General features: G+C 27.8%; 2 protein-coding genes across 7 annotated transcripts; both read left to right on the top strand.

Annotated features, from left to right (window-relative positions):
* The first annotated feature begins 940 nt into the window (after positions 1-940).
* LOC107420963 (heavy metal-associated isoprenylated plant protein 24) lies at positions 941-2,200 on the top strand. The gene is made up of 2 exons (XM_016030063.4): positions 941-1,539; positions 1,712-2,200. Exons 1-2 carry the CDS (start codon positions 1,389-1,391, stop codon positions 2,005-2,007), a joined length of 447 nt encoding a protein of 148 aa, XP_015885549.1. The 5' UTR covers positions 941-1,388; the 3' UTR covers positions 2,008-2,200.
* Positions 2,201-7,286: 5,086 nt separating this feature from the next.
* On the top strand, positions 7,287-10,613 carry LOC112492135 (agamous-like MADS-box protein AGL104). 6 transcript variants are annotated; one of them, XM_048476214.2, is made up of 12 exons: positions 7,287-7,532; positions 7,730-7,783; positions 7,881-7,919; positions 8,039-8,057; positions 8,173-8,234; positions 8,384-8,417; positions 8,515-8,576; positions 8,714-8,813; positions 8,941-8,994; positions 9,117-9,223; positions 9,339-9,561; positions 9,696-10,613. In XM_048476214.2, the coding sequence occupies exons 1-12, from the start codon at positions 7,348-7,350 to the stop codon at positions 9,783-9,785; spliced, it is 1,029 nt and encodes a 342-aa protein (XP_048332171.1). In that variant the 5' UTR covers positions 7,287-7,347; the 3' UTR covers positions 9,786-10,613. The 6 variants fall into 6 exon arrangements, with proteins under 6 accessions (XP_048332171.1, XP_048332170.1, XP_048332172.1 ...); XM_048476213.2 differs by having other exon boundaries at positions 9,111-9,223; XM_048476215.2 differs by having other exon boundaries at positions 9,120-9,223; positions 9,696-10,612.
* Positions 10,614-12,703: the final 2,090 nt, after the last annotated feature.

Here is a 12,703-nt window from a genome sequence, read left to right as displayed (position 1 = left end):
TATAAAATTTTTTCTACAGTCCCACCGCCCAATCATACCTTCTCAGTCATCCATGCAATTTCACAACCAGACACTTTGCTACTGAACAAATCCCTGGCAACGTGATCCTAAGTCTTAACCCCAAAAAAAAAAAAAAACAAAAAAAAAAAAAAGAAAAAAATTCCCTGGCCCCAAGAGACCTTACTAGCTCCATGAAAGGGTTTTTGCTAGCCACGTGTCATCATCATCAGCCATTGATGTATATTCTGACCAAGTGTCTGTCTGCTTTTTTGATACGTGGCTGCTTCTGATGAAGTTTTAAATTCTATTATTATGCGTTTTTAATGAATTGTCTGTTGGAAAATTTCAAACTTTTCGACCGGTCTTTTTCCACCGGGTTTTTGCTCTCAAAACTTTACTGTTGTTAACCTTTCGTGCACACAAAGCTTTTGAACTTGCTATTCCATCTTCATTTCTTCATCCAAACACGGTTTTGGAGGCATAAAATAAGGTTTAGTTAGGATGGAGATTTTTTTTTTCTTTTTTTGCGTTCTTATTAATTTGATTGATCATAAAATTTCACTTCATTTTAAAAATAATAATTTATTTCACTTAGTTTTTATTTTTTAAATTATTTTATTAACCTAGAATATTTATTGATAAAAAATCATCAATAATAATAAATAATATTTGTTTTTTAAAATCAATAATGAACACAGAAAAAATATAATAGAAAATTCAGATCTTTGATAAAGAGGAGGGCCTAGGAAAACAATTAAAGTTATCTATACATGAAAACTACTAAAGCTGGTTTGCTCATCAATACTGAATATACGGCACCTTTTAAGAAGGGAATCCCAGGGATTTCAAAGAACTTTCCTACAGTTTCTAGGACACACAACCTTTCTTTGTTTTTTTTTTTTTTTTTTTTCTTCTTCTTTTTTTTTATTCGTTCTGATATTTCCCAATTAGCCACCTAGCTAGTTTGGTTGCTATAAAAATCCATACAAGCCAGAAAGACAAGGCCAAGTGTTGCGAACGTACCTACAACTCCTAGTTAACCTCACTCTTGTCACTCGGTCACCCTTTTCTCTCTTCCACTCTTTTGAAGCTCTCTCTCGTTTGTATTTATTTCGAAGCCACCGTTTCCACAAATTGGTCTAGTACTCGTCCTAATTTTCAAAATATAACGAAAACCCATCTCTCTCTAGCTTTTTTCTTCCTTTCATTTCCTATACTTGATCTTAACCCTCTTCAATTAATCCTAAAGCTAGCTTTTCTGTCTCAGTTTGAACTTGTGATTCTTGTTCGGTACCACCATATCTACACACACACAGACACACACAAAGTTGTCATCGCTAAAAAGAGCAATCATCGAAAAGTGATTGGAGGCAAAACAGAAGAAGGAAATGGGAATAGAAGGAACTTTGGAGTACTTGTCTGATCTACTAAGCCGCAAGAAAAAGAAAAAGAAGCAAATACAAACTGTAGCTCTCAAAGTCAGGATGGACTGCGAGGGTTGCGCTCGGAAGATGAAGAAAGTACTCTCCGAGGTTAAAGGTATTCCACATAAGTTAATAACTTACTCAATCATATCTCCTGGAAAAAAGAGTCCATTCGTACCATATAAGATCTGTACCATCTCCATCTTCATTATTAACTTTCCTGCATGTGTTGGAAAGTACTAAATGTTTTAAGTATTTATATATATATATATATATAAATTGTGCAGGGGCTAAATCAGTAGACGTGGATTTGAAGCAGCAGAAGGTGACGGTGACCGGGTACGTAGAGGCGAAGAAAGTGTTGAAGGCAGCTCAGGCAACGAAGAAGAAAGTGGAGATGTGGCCTTATGTTCCATACAATCTGGTTGCAAATCCTTATGTTGCTCCCGCCTATGACAAGAAAGCTCCTCCTAACATGGTCAGAAGCGTTCCTAACACAGTCACCATCACCCAGACCACCGTTGACGATAGCTACACCAACATCTTCAGTGATGAAAACCCAAATTCTTGCTCTATCATGTAGCACAAATTACTTTACATAAAGTTATGTTATTATTATTATGTATTAAGAGGATGGTTTCGGTTTTTGTCAAGGGGTTGTAATTAATCAGCCTTTCCTTTTTTCTTTTTCTTTTGTGAGATATGTTAGTCGTTATGTTGCAGTTTGTTGTTTGGCTCTGTGAAGAGGAATCAAACGGCTTTGGAAGTTTTGAACAGTGGGTGCATAATTAAATTATGAGACACAAATTAACCATTTCTGATTAATTAATCATGCATCAATCATGATTTTGGAGAAAAAAATTTAATTGCGTGTTTTCCTTTTTTTTAAGGTGATTATAATCTACGCCTTTTTTATGCTTGAGGAGGATCTTTGAAAGTTTGGATCCTTTTCATACTTCCAAATTAATAGAAAACCTCCATTTAATATTTGATTTTGTGTAACACAATAAAATACAAGATTTAAAAAATATATATTATCTGTCATTGTTATTGAATAACCATCGATGAAATTTATAAATCATATGATAAATATCATGAATAGATATGATTAAAAATTTTATTTTTAAAATTTTAATATAAAAATAATAAATTAAAAAATTTTAATTAAAATTTATCAGATAAACTATTGATACTCAATAATTATAATAAATAATAATATTATTTATAAAATATTTAATAATAAATAAGTTATTATACTATAATTTTAAATATAAAAATATTTTACTGGACAATGGAGTACAAGAAAATAAAAAGTAGGCATAGGCAATTTCTTCTTTCTCATCTTTCGAATAGGTAGCGAATTGATAATATATAACTATTGAAAAGCTTTTGGTATGAAGTATTTAGGTATTGGAATGAGATCGACATCCACCAATAATAATAAAAAAAGCTATAAATAATAATACGTAGACCGCATTTGGAAGTAGTGGTCTCTGCATTTGATTAATTGCTTGAAGGGCTTAGCGTACAAATCAGATTAAAGAAACAGATGAAAGTTAGTCCAGTTTGGTATTGAAAAGCTGATTGTTTTCCTTTTCCGTGAGCACCAGGAAACCCACGTAAATAGACTAATTAATATGAATATTTGGAACCGACCAGTTGACAGTTATGAATTACCTCAACATTTAATACTAAAAAACCTTGACCCCTAATTATTGTCACAGGTGTTGAATGTCTAGTCGCTAAACCTTAATTCTTAAACTCCTATTGTTATTATTATTATTATTATATATTGGTGTTATATTTCAAACTTTTGGTGGGTTTTCATGCTTATATGGATTGGACGGAGACAGAGACCAATAAATAATTTGGATAATGCAGAACATTTTTCGGTAGAATAAAGTCAATTATTATTATTATTTTTTTTTTCATTTTGGATGGGGGACAAGCAGAGGAGAACCTTCGATCTGGCTGGCTAACTTAATGAGGAAATATTTCCTATTTTTGGTGGGCTTTGAAGAATCTCTGGTTTTGGGTTTAAACTTCTTGTTGCCTAATATGGGCCGAAACTGAGGCTCAGTGTGGAGGTATTAATCTACTTTCTATCCTCCCTGCAAGATTTTTGGGTTTGGGTCACGCTGATGAGCCACCAGATTGTCGTCTCAAAAAAAAAAAAAAAAAAGAAAAAAAAAAAGAATAATCATATTTATGATTTAAACCCAATCACATCAAATATTCTAAAATGATAAAATCAGTCTACGATCCAAATCAGTCAGTTGTCAGGATTTTTTTGTTTTTTTTCAAGTTAGCGTTTACAATGATCGATCATTTGTTAATTGAGTTATCAAATAAATTGGTCATTTGTTAATAAAAAGTTAAAAAAAAAAGTTATTCATTTGCACTGTATATATAATCAAAATATCCTTTATTGATTATAACTTTTAGAATCCAAATTTGGGAGGTAATCAGAGATTTAAAATCCCACATAGATTCTAGATTATGCTCTAAGGTAATATAAATGTATTTAAGATTTTATTTGTGAAGTGTCAAAGTTGAAAGATAAATTGATTTTCGAAATTTAATTTTTTAAAAATTAATTTTTTTCTTGATTTGTTTGGTATTAAAGATAAATATGTATTTTAAAAAAAATTTAAAATTATTTTTTCTGAAATTTTTAAAATAATACCTATATAGATGAAAATAACTTTTCCACATATTTTTCTACATTGATGGGAATCTAAATTTTTAAATTCATACTTTTCCACTTTATAATAAATTTCCATATAAAATAAAATCACTACTTTTCTAAACATTCCATAAGGATAAAATGAGGCTTGTGGCTAGAGTCCCATAGTGAAAAGAGGCCCCCAAAAACATTTTCCTTATTAATTATACGTATTTTATTATTATTATTATTATTATTTTCTATATGAAATAGAGATTTTTTTTTTTTTGAAACATAACACTTATTAATTTCTCCTTAACTTCTGTGTTCATATCAATCAAACATTTATATCAATAATCATCCTAATTAACTTTAAAAATGAAGTTAACTTTTAATTCTCTTTAAATGTAGATTAATTTCATTAAGCCAAAATTGTTCTGAATATTCTCCCATCTTTTGCTATTTTATAATCTTTATATGAATTAGACATGTGATAAATTATCATTCTAACGTTTTAGCCAGCAATTTTTCTTGTCAAAAAAAAAAAAAAAAAGTTGAGTGTGTATGTGTATATATATATATATATACACATATATTTTATCACCTATCATTTTAATTGTTGAGTTAGGCCCCCAGACTGGTTGAGCCAGTGTGTCTAAATGTGACCATTGCCTCTAGGAGAGACCCAATAGATCAATGGCCCGTTACCAACATATTTTATGTTTGTCCCATTTTGGATTCAAATTTGAATAACTATTTAAAGAGAAGAGATGGTGGTTTATATAAAATTTTGTAGCTCTAACGAGGTTAAAAATTAAAATCAATGTTGCAGAATATTGTGTTAGACATATACATATATATATATATATATATATATATAAATATGTCTACCAAGTTATATGTATTATTAACCAAAGAAAGTATATATATAGCGCTGCTACAATACGCGCAAATTTAGCACAATAAAAAACATGTTACTAATCTACTGTTGAAAATAGATTTGAAATTCAATTTATTATCACAAAAGACTAGGTGCTGAGCCTCTTACAGTGCAGGGTTGGCACTTTTTTTAGCAAAATAAAATATATATATATATATATATATATATATGTATATGTGTGTGTGTGTGTGTGTGTGTGTGTGAAACAGCATGTCTATCTATGTTAATTTTAATATATACATATATTTGTATACGGGAAAGCAAGAATGATAGAAGACAACAGATTTGAATCTTGAAATTTGAGTTATTTTAATATTTGTTAGAAATTTATTTAAAATTATAAATTTTAATATTGTTAATTATTTTTACCATTATGTATTTAATGTGTTTCAATGATTTTTTTTATATTTGTTATACATATTAAAGCTATTTATTAGTGTTAAAGTGGGACTATATTTTTAATTATAATAGTTTTTATAAGTGTAATTTTTTTTTTCTATTGTTATATATATGGTTGTTTTGATTGGAAGAAGCATGATTTGATATGATATGTTCTTGGAGATGAATATTTTCTTTATCTTTAGATGTATTATTAACCAAATAAAGAGTTATATATATATATATATATATATAGCCCTATTACAGTGCAAGCGAATTTTGCACTATAAGAGGCATCCCACTAATCTATTGTTGAAAATAGATTTAAAATTTAATTTATAGCTGACAAAAGACTAAGTAAGAAGCCCCTTATAGTGTAGGATTGACACATTTTTTAACAAAACTATATATATATATATAAATATATATATTTATATATGAAACAGCATGCCTTTCTACGTTAAATTTTAATATATACATATATTTGCATAAGGGAAAGCAAGAGTGATAGAAGACAACAGATTGGAATCTTGAAATTTTTGGCTATACAACCTCCTGTCTAGAGTTACGTTAGTATTTGTTAGAAATTTATTTAAAATTATAATTTTTAATATTATTAATTATTTTTACCATCATGTATTTAATGTGTTTCAATGACTTTTTTATTTGCTATATATTAAAGCTATTTTATTAGTGTTAAAGTGGGTTTATGTTTTTAATTATAATAGTTTTTGTAACGTTTTTTCTATTGTATATATATATATATATATATATATTGTTGCTTTGATTGGAAGAAGCATGATTTGGAATGATATGTCTTTGGAGATGAATATTTTTTTTTGTCTTTATATCTATTATATTATTTTTATATATATTTAAATATTTTTGTGCATTATGGATGGTTGAAGGGGTGTAGGAAGTTCTTAGTTGCATTCTAAAAGTTTTGGAGGAACATTGTATGCCTTGAGAAAAATGCATCAAAAACTCCAATGCAGAAGGAGATATATCTTCTTTAAAAATAGCAAATTATACATGCCTTGATTCTATTTAGTAAGCTATATTTAATTAATTGTTTACTATTTTTGTTATTACATTTATTTATTTTGACATATACATTTGTACCTATTTTCAATTATCTTTTTTATTTATATTTTTGTCCCTCATGAAAATAAATATTTTCCAACAGTATTCACATCTTTGTTTTGACAACCATACACGAGGATGATAAAGTGATTTGTAATGATACACAATTAAAATATAAATCAATCAAATAATAATGTGAATGCATTTAATAAATAATTTGATAAATTAAATGATACTTTTAATATTTTTCTCAGTTAATTCAAGAGAAATAATATTGGATTTTTTTAATCAAGATTACAATTATTTTATAATAAAGGGTATAATTTAAACCCTGACGAAGATATGGATATAAAAAATACCTCACTTGTTAGGAATAATATGGAAACTGAAGAAAGATTTATACCGAAAGTTGTATTTTATTATATCCCATTACTACAATTAAAATGAGTTTTCGCAGCTTGATTTATAGTTATTATCACCAAACTTTCATTTGGAAGAAGACGGACAAGGCAAAAGAATACCAATTCAAAGATGAATAATTTAACAAACACCAACAAACACGAAATTGCTCTATTAACCATCCAAAACCCTTCCATCTCTCTAGGCACTACCTCTTTCCTAATTAATCTCCTCCCACACATTTATAACCATCTCTCTCTTTCTCATACCCAAAACCAACCCTTGTTTTAAGGTACTACTTCTTGTCCATGCATTCCTCATATATATATATATATATATATATATATATATTATTTATATATTTTTGTTTTTCTTTAATTCGTTTTTGGAAGTAAAATTGAGCTCTCTCTGGTTAATATTTTTGATTTCTATTATAGAAATAAAACAAAAATCCCAAGATGGGTCGTGTTAAGCTGGAGATAAAGAGAATAGAGAACAACACAAACCGGCAAGTTACATTTTCCAAACGTAGAAATGGACTCATTAAGAAAGCTTATGAGCTTTCTATTCTTTGTGACATTGATATTGCTCTCATTATGTTCTCTCCCTCTGGTCGTCTTAGTCACTTCTCCGGCAGAAGAAGGTATTTTTTAATTTAATTACACCATTTCTGCATTAGATATATATATATATATATATATATATATATATATATATATATATATATGTATTGATCCTTATGTATATATTTTTTACTATGTGGGTAATTTTTCTCTACAAAATTAAAATTGAAGGTTTAATTTATTAAATTACTCTGTTAATATTTATGTTTGTGATCAGGATCGAGGACGTCTTCACTCGTTACATTAATCTCCCTGACACAGAAAGAGAACAGTACGTTGTTGAAATTCTTTATTTACCTATTTATTTATATTTTTTCGATGCGAAAATTATTCTATCTAAAATTTGATGCTTTTTAATTTGTTTACAGCGCTATAATGAACTCTAATAACCAGACCAGAGTACATCAGTATGCTCTTCGTTCCCTTGAATTCCGAAGAAATTAACTTAAGTTCAATTTCTCCTTAATTAATTAATGAATTCATTAATTAATTAGTTACTAATCTATTGTTCAATTTCCATTTTCAGTGATATTCAAAACAAAGAGGTAAGGCTCTCAATTAATTATGCTCTTCCTTATATGAAATTATCTTAAAAAAGAAAAATTAATATATATATTTATATAGATGCATATACATATTAATTTCCTTGTGTTGTTGCAGCATTTGCTTAGGATCCTGCAGCAACTTAGGAGCGAAAATGAAATTGCTTTTCAACATGCCAAGTATGTCTGAGTCTGGAACTCTTTTGTCACATACATTTAAGTCACTAATTAATTTAGATATTTTTATATTATTATTTTATGAGTAATTAAAAAAAGGAAATTAATGGTGCATAATTGATGTTCATTTTGTTGCCTTCAATGATATTCAGAAGTCCAACAACCCCGGCCGACAATGATGTGGAGGTAACTAACTAAGGCTGAAACTTACAATTTTTTTTTTTTTCCTCCTTTAATTAGGATTTTGAAGAGAAAGTTTCAATTTTGTTTGGTTTTTAATCAGGAAGCCCATCGTGAAATTGTTAGCCTGCAACAGCAAATCCAAATAGTAGAGGAACAGTTAAGGTAATTAAAGTTAAATTGAAAAAAAAAATGTTTAATTTCTTTGTAAATAAACAAATATATACATATATATATATATATATATATATTTTTTTTTAAAGGTGAGTATTAAAGTGATTTCACTGTTTATTAAAAGATAGAATGTATGAACCCGATCCATTAAGGATGACATCTATGGAGGAGCTAGAATCCTGCGAGAAAACTCTTGTTGATACATTATCAGCCGTCCTTCACAAAAAGGTTCGAAATATATGTACAAATATATAAGTTTACATGTATAACTTTATGTATATTAATTTTCTCTCTAATAATTCATTAGAGAAAAGTAGATTACCCAGTAAATTAATTAAAAATGTAAATGTTTCAGGAGTTGTTGACTAATAATAATCAGCTATCTTCCTATGACTCATCCGGAGTACAGGTAATTTAAATAACCCAAAAAAAAAGAAAAAAGAAAGAAAATTATGTTCAACTACAACACTAAATTTTTCCGAGAAAAAATCTATCTAAAAATTTCACTGATAATAATTTAACAAGGCACAGCAGGTGTATCCAACCTCATATGAGAACGAAGTTGGAGGTTGGTTGCCAAATACAAACCAAAACCATCCTCAAATGTTCCACACATCGGCTCCATTGGATACTCTAAGGTACTTAAATATATATATATATATATATATATATATATATATATATATATATATATATATTTTTTTTTTTAAATTTCTCTTAAAGGTTTTACTTTAATTGTGTATAATTAATTAGGCCGTGCTTGTACAGCGAATTGGGAGCGACCGTTTACGATCCATTTTCACAAGCAACAAGTTCGAACGCTGATCCGAGCAGTATGGGAGATTGTCATGCGGGCAGTGCAAGTGAAGCTGCAGAACTTCAAGCTTGGGGGCCTCCTCAGGCCTATGCTACTGCTGCTTCCACTTCCCACCTCTCCCAGCTCTTGCAACCAACCTTATACCATCATCAAATTCAGGTTCAATTTTTGATTTCCTTTGACGAAATTAATCAAATAATTAATAAAATTTTCCCTTTTTTTTAATAATAATTTAATTATATAACATATAGACTTAATTATTTGGAATTTGAATTTTATATAATGCAAAGCAGCAGCAACAGCAACAGGACATGAGGGACATGATGAAACAGGAACAGATGGGGTCTGATCATCACGTTTACCAGCTTCAGTCACAAAATTAATTAACTAATTAATTAGATCAAATTCTCTTAGCTAAATTAGGTAAAAAAAAAAATTAAAAAAAAAAGGGGAGAGAACAAAGGGAATACTTGGGGTTTTAGTTTCTAGTTCCGTCCTACCATCAAAAACTGCAAAAGTTCCACCTGCTCATTCGTCATTTGCAATGCTGGACTTTACTGGTTCAATTAATTTTGACCATCTAAAATAGTACAATTTGATTGGGATGGATTTGAAATATTCTACATGTCTATATGTTTCTCAGTTGGCCAGGCTTAGACCAATACCAATTACTCGACGCAACAATGTAATACATAGTACTACTACTACTACTTTGGTTACACATATCATTCCGTTGGTTTCTTTTTTTGTTCCAAAAAAAAAAAAAAAAAAAAAAAAAAAAAAAAAAACAAACAAACAAATATCGCTATGTAAAAATAGTAGTTAAATTGATTCTAATTTGTTCAGGTGTACTTGTGTATGTAAAGGTCTATGGCTTTTGGTGCCCAGTTAGACCCAAAAAAAAAAAAAAAATGGTGGATGAAAGAGTGAGCAACATCATCAATGTATAGTTGCAATGTTGCATCAGGCCCAATAAATGTATACTGGCAATGTTGCCACAGGCCCAATAACAACCATAGCTTGAGGTCCAATAAGATGCCTCATTATGCTCCATAACTTCAAACCACTTGCATTTGTGTCTTCACGTTTCAAATTGTTCAATACTCTATATTTCAATATTTATCAAATTCGTTTTCCATCGTATAGTTTTAATCCTTTGATGGTCTATCGGTTTATAGTGTACGATAAACCAATAAATCTAAATTTCTTTCTTTTCATTTCTATTTTTTTAAGCACGTAATCCATATATTATTTTTTAGTTACTCATGTTATTCAATTCAGAAGCACCAACTCACTGTCATCAAAGTTCAGACCACCACCACCAAGGGTGATGGTAAAAAAGGGATACATATATATATATATATATATATATATATTTGGCTCAATAAAAACGGATTTATATTTAATGAGTGCATATTTTCTATTTTGATTGAGTTTATAAGATCTTATATTGTTAATCTGCTTTGTCACGAGCTAAAGATAGTGTTTACATTCGTCCTACTTTATGTATGTTAATGTATACAAATAAACGAAATAAATTAATGAAGTAGCCTTCACTTGGCTAGAATTTTTAAAAGGGTAAACAATTGCTCAAGAGTGAAAACATAGCATTTGGAATCAAAATCTATCTTCTTATGTGATAGGATTTGTTCTATTGTTTTATATATATATATATATATCTATATATTTTCAATTCAAGTAAATCAGTGGTTCATAAGTTGGTCGGGTGGTAAAACTACTCAAAATAGAACTTTGACTAAAATGTTGCTTTTACGAGTTATTTTTTCTTCTTTTAGAAGCCAGCCAGTCTCAATTGGATAAGGGAAATAAACCAATTTTAAAATTTAGACAATCGGCGAAAATAAAGCTCCAATAAAACGACCAAGAATTTAAGACACTTGGCCTCTCTAAATTAAAGGAAGCCAGATGATCTGAGGTAAGTGCTTACTTTTAAGTCAATTTTATATTATAATAACATTTTACATTATCAATTTTCTGAATTCAAACTACATAATAGATTAATATTATTGGAACGATCCTAATTGATTTAAAAAAAGAAAAAGAAAAAGAAGAAGACAATATCGTTTTCTATTTTAAAGTTTATAAATTTTACAATCTATATCTTTTGGATCTATCATTCTCGCTTTATATTTTCGATATACAAACTTTGATATCATTCATAATGCCTGTTCATTGACATCTTATCAGTTTCTTATTCCATCAATATTATTTTTAATTTGTCCACCCACATTCTAAATGGTATTGAGTTTTTTTTTTCTTTTTTTTTTTTAACTTCTCAAAAACTTATTCATCTTTAAATTGCTCCCATTAGAATATACTTAACTCTAGGCAGTCAAATATCAAATTTGCTATTTTCTTCATATAATCCCCACATACTGCATCATATATATATATATATATATATATATAAAGTAATCAATGGCTGTCATGCAAAATATAAAAAATAAAATAAAATAAAATAAATACTCTTTTAGATTTAGCAGTTTTAAATAAGTCTTTGAGATTTACATGAATATTTACCTTTAAAAAATCTAAGTAAAATTTAATAAAATAATAGGGCTTTAGTAATAAAACTCAGTAAAATTGAGTTTTTGCCGAGTTACATAAAGATTTTTAACAAAAAAATATTTCAAGGTATTTAAAAATAATATAATTTATAGATTATTTATAGTACTTTATACACATTCAATAAAAAATAATAAAATTTTTGTTCCATAGATTAAAAATACAATAAATAATGAAATATTACAACATTTATTTCATAATTTATTTTTAAAATTATATTGTATATTGTGGACATGACAATATATATAAATTTTTTTTAAAGTTTCTTATTTAGTAATTAAATTGATGAATATATATAAATGAGATAACTATTAATATATTTATGTACAAATGTAAGTTTATAAAAGAGAAAAAGAATATTATTAAATTGACATTAGTAAGGAATAAATAAAATATATACATATAATCAGTTTTAAATATTGAAACTTTATGCTAAATTTTCATGAAATTTTTATTTTTTAAATACATCAAAAGGAAATTTATCTCCCAAATAAAAATATGTATAATTTTCGTAATATCCACCGAAATTTTTGATATTTTTTAATAATTTTCATAGAAATTTATATTATAATATCTACATCAAATCATTTATAATTTGGTCTAAAAATATATAATTTCTGCAAAAAATTTTAAAATTTTCATGAAATTTTCATAAATTTCCATAGGAATTTTGAAAATATCTATGATTTTTTTGTTAAATTTTTTTATTAAAAAT

Source organism: Ziziphus jujuba, chromosome 5, assembly GCF_031755915.1.
Source record: "Ziziphus jujuba cultivar Dongzao chromosome 5, ASM3175591v1".
Classification (NCBI taxonomy): Eukaryota; Viridiplantae; Streptophyta; class Magnoliopsida; order Rosales; family Rhamnaceae; genus Ziziphus; species Ziziphus jujuba.
This window is presented reverse-complemented; position numbering and strand designations above follow the sequence as displayed.

Coding starts and splice junctions, on each gene's coding strand:
- LOC107420963 (XM_016030063.4), top strand. CDS start 1,389: ATGGGAATAGAAGGAACTTTGGAGTACTTGTCTGATCTACTAAGCCGC. Junction 1,540..1,711: donor AGTACTCTCCGAGGTTAAAG/GTATTCCACATA, acceptor TAAATTGTGCAG/GGGCTAAATCAGTAGACGTG.
- LOC112492135 (XM_048476213.2), top strand. CDS start 7,348: ATGGGTCGTGTTAAGCTGGAGATAAAGAGAATAGAGAACAACACAAAC. Junction 7,533..7,729: donor CACTTCTCCGGCAGAAGAAG/GTATTTTTTAAT, acceptor GTTTGTGATCAG/GATCGAGGACGTCTTCACTC. Junction 9,562..9,695: donor TATACCATCATCAAATTCAG/GTTCAATTTTTG, acceptor AATGCAAAGCAG/CAGCAACAGCAACAGGACAT.